The sequence below is a fragment of the Schistosoma mansoni genome (genome assembly GCF_000237925.1).
Source record: "Schistosoma mansoni, WGS project CABG00000000 data, chromosome 1 unplaced supercontig 0094, strain Puerto Rico, whole genome shotgun sequence".
NCBI classification, from domain to species: domain Eukaryota; kingdom Metazoa; phylum Platyhelminthes; class Trematoda; order Strigeidida; family Schistosomatidae; genus Schistosoma; species Schistosoma mansoni.
In genome coordinates, this window is record NW_017385991.1 from 238,338 (window position 1) to 240,816 (window position 2,479).

The following is a 2,479-nucleotide window of genomic DNA, read 5'->3' on the forward strand; positions in this document are numbered from 1 at the left end:
TGGTGTTCGGGCGCTGTACGTCCCAGGTGCCGGGTGATATGCGGATGTTGGTGCCCCGGCAGGTCGAGGAAGCTATGGAGGTCAGCGCGCCGCAGACTCGACATTCTGACGGAGAGTTTGGCACAGACTGCAGTGAAAGAAGATAGTGGCATGGCGAGCAGAACCACCGCATGAACGAATGCTTTAAAGGGGGGACGAGTGTGGTGTGGTCTACTTATATCCATATAAGTAGTATATGGTGTGGGTCAGACATAGAATGTATTTTGGCAGAAGACCGACGAGGAAAGAACTGAAACGAAACGCAAACGTCTGGAAAATGCATGAGCAATGGAATAAGAGAAGAAACAGTGAAGATTGAAACAATTGGTTGTTAATTTGCAAATTGACTGTTCATTGTTTGGTAATCAGAATTTATTGAGATAGTCTGTAATCTTTGCTTAAATACATTCGATTGTCCCCAGTCGTATTCTGTTCACTACAATCTCAACTCACTTTTTTATTAGTGGTTTGTTGTTTTAATAATCCCAGGAATTCATCATCATTCCCATGAAATACATCGTTTGCCTTAGTTTCTACGTCTTTTTCATGGAGAACATTTTCTGAAAAAAATATATTGTGATAACGAGCAATACACGAAGATGCATATATTTCGTTTGAAAATTGAATATTATTAATTGCTCATAGAGATAAGTTGTTAAAGTTGTCTTTATGTAATGGGAATTACATTCTATTATGACTTGATTAAAATCGGGAGATAAAAACATCATTGGATTCCGAATAAGCGACCTACATAAGGTATTATGTTCACTACGAGATCTGAAGTTGTTAGATGGTTGGGGGTAGATAGTAGGGAACTCTAGATCTAGGTTGCGTGTTAGTTGGCAAACGTCAGCAAGACATAACTACAGTCTTGAAGAGACTGTTTTTCGTGTGACTAGAACTTAAGTAACCTAATTTCACAGCATTATACGTTATTATTGGGCTATTTGATATGTGAACGATACAACATAAACATACGTATAAAGAAGTATTGGAGTTGAGTAATGAATTTATGAAGTGAAGTAATACCTTCGAATTTATTATTCATCACCAACCTACCAACACTTGTAGCAAACTGTGTATTAGAATGACCCTTCTTTAAATTAAAAAGTAACAGTATTAAGTGAACAAACACTTACTACTTTCAACAGGATTATCAATAGCTAATGAATGAGAAATTTCTTCTGACTGAACAAAATTATTCATACTATGTAAACAAGAAAAAAACAAAGAGGGGAGAAAGAGCAAAATAAAAGGAACTATTGACAAGTGAATAGATATGATGATGGATACTTAATTCTATAGGTAGTTAACTTTATAATTATTAAATTCATTATATTAATGAACAAACAGATATATATCATCAATATGAGCAATAACACAGATGTGAAAGCTGCAAAGGGCTGGCTTCTGTTGGTCCTTCAGGACTCCCTGGCTGGGGTCCGAGAGATGGTGCAACACAGTGGCTAGAGACGTTATCAGATATGGCTCAGAATAGAAGCCAGTGGCGAGCCTGCTGTAACCTTCTTTTACTTTCTTCATAAAGAGTGGCTATAACTTTCTTAACTGAGAGAGCTCTTCTGGTTGTACATTTCAGTTTCCCCATCTTTACTCTTCTCTTTTTCCCTCTTTTTATATATACACATCTTATTCCTTCTCCTCCCATTCTCATTATTTTGTGTGGCGCATATGTATCCGGTGCCCTTTGTACCAATATATATGTGATTAAATAAAATAAAATATAATAATAAAATAATAACACAGATGTCTGTTGATCTAAATTCTCATACCTGATTAGTACGACAAGATGAGTATTATATCCTGTGGAGATTTATGAATGGTAACCTTTGAGAACTATTTATGGAACAATATTATATGTATATTTCCTCTTGTATAATTATTAAGTAACTTAACTATTCATATTCACGTCCCTCTTATTATAAGCTTTATTTTGACCTTTGACCTATTATTATACGATTCTTGAGTTATCATCAGTCTATCGATTACCTTCCCCCTATTCACAGCCACATTTAGCTAAATCTTGTACAAATGTGTATTTTCTATTTTATGGTACGATGTGGTCAGTTTGTTTGGTATTATTGGTGTTATGGACTTAACTGGTTGGGCTAAGCAGATAGCAGGACCGAGTAGTGCTCAAGACTGCTCATACAGTTTTCGTGTGTCACTGTTCCAATCGATAATTCGCTGCTCTCTGATTGGTGGTTATATCACGTGATATATTAACAGGGCACGTACGTACTTAATCGATATAACGATCAAAACACTGTAGTAATGGTAATAATGACAATAAAGAATAAACATTAGGAATATGGTTTGAAAAGACAGGATGGAAAGGTATGTATGAAGGGATACTGGGATTTAAGATCAAAAAGGAGGAGATAGTCATCCTAGATTCTGCCGCTAACCACCGTCCATCTCT

General features: G+C 36.1%; 1 protein-coding gene across 1 annotated transcript in view; it reads right to left on the bottom strand.

Annotated features, from left to right (window-relative positions):
- Nucleotides 1-2,479, bottom strand: part of Smp_142100 (hypothetical protein) — a gene marked incomplete at both ends in the record, with an annotated part of 47,164 nt that overhangs the window by 19,505 nt on the left and 25,180 nt on the right. Inside the window, 2 exons of the mRNA XM_018791701.1 lie at nucleotides 493-599; nucleotides 1,179-1,246. Coding sequence (XP_018645120.1) covers nucleotides 493-599; nucleotides 1,179-1,246 — 175 coding nt within the window. The remainder of the gene's footprint in view (nucleotides 1-492; nucleotides 600-1,178; nucleotides 1,247-2,479) is intronic.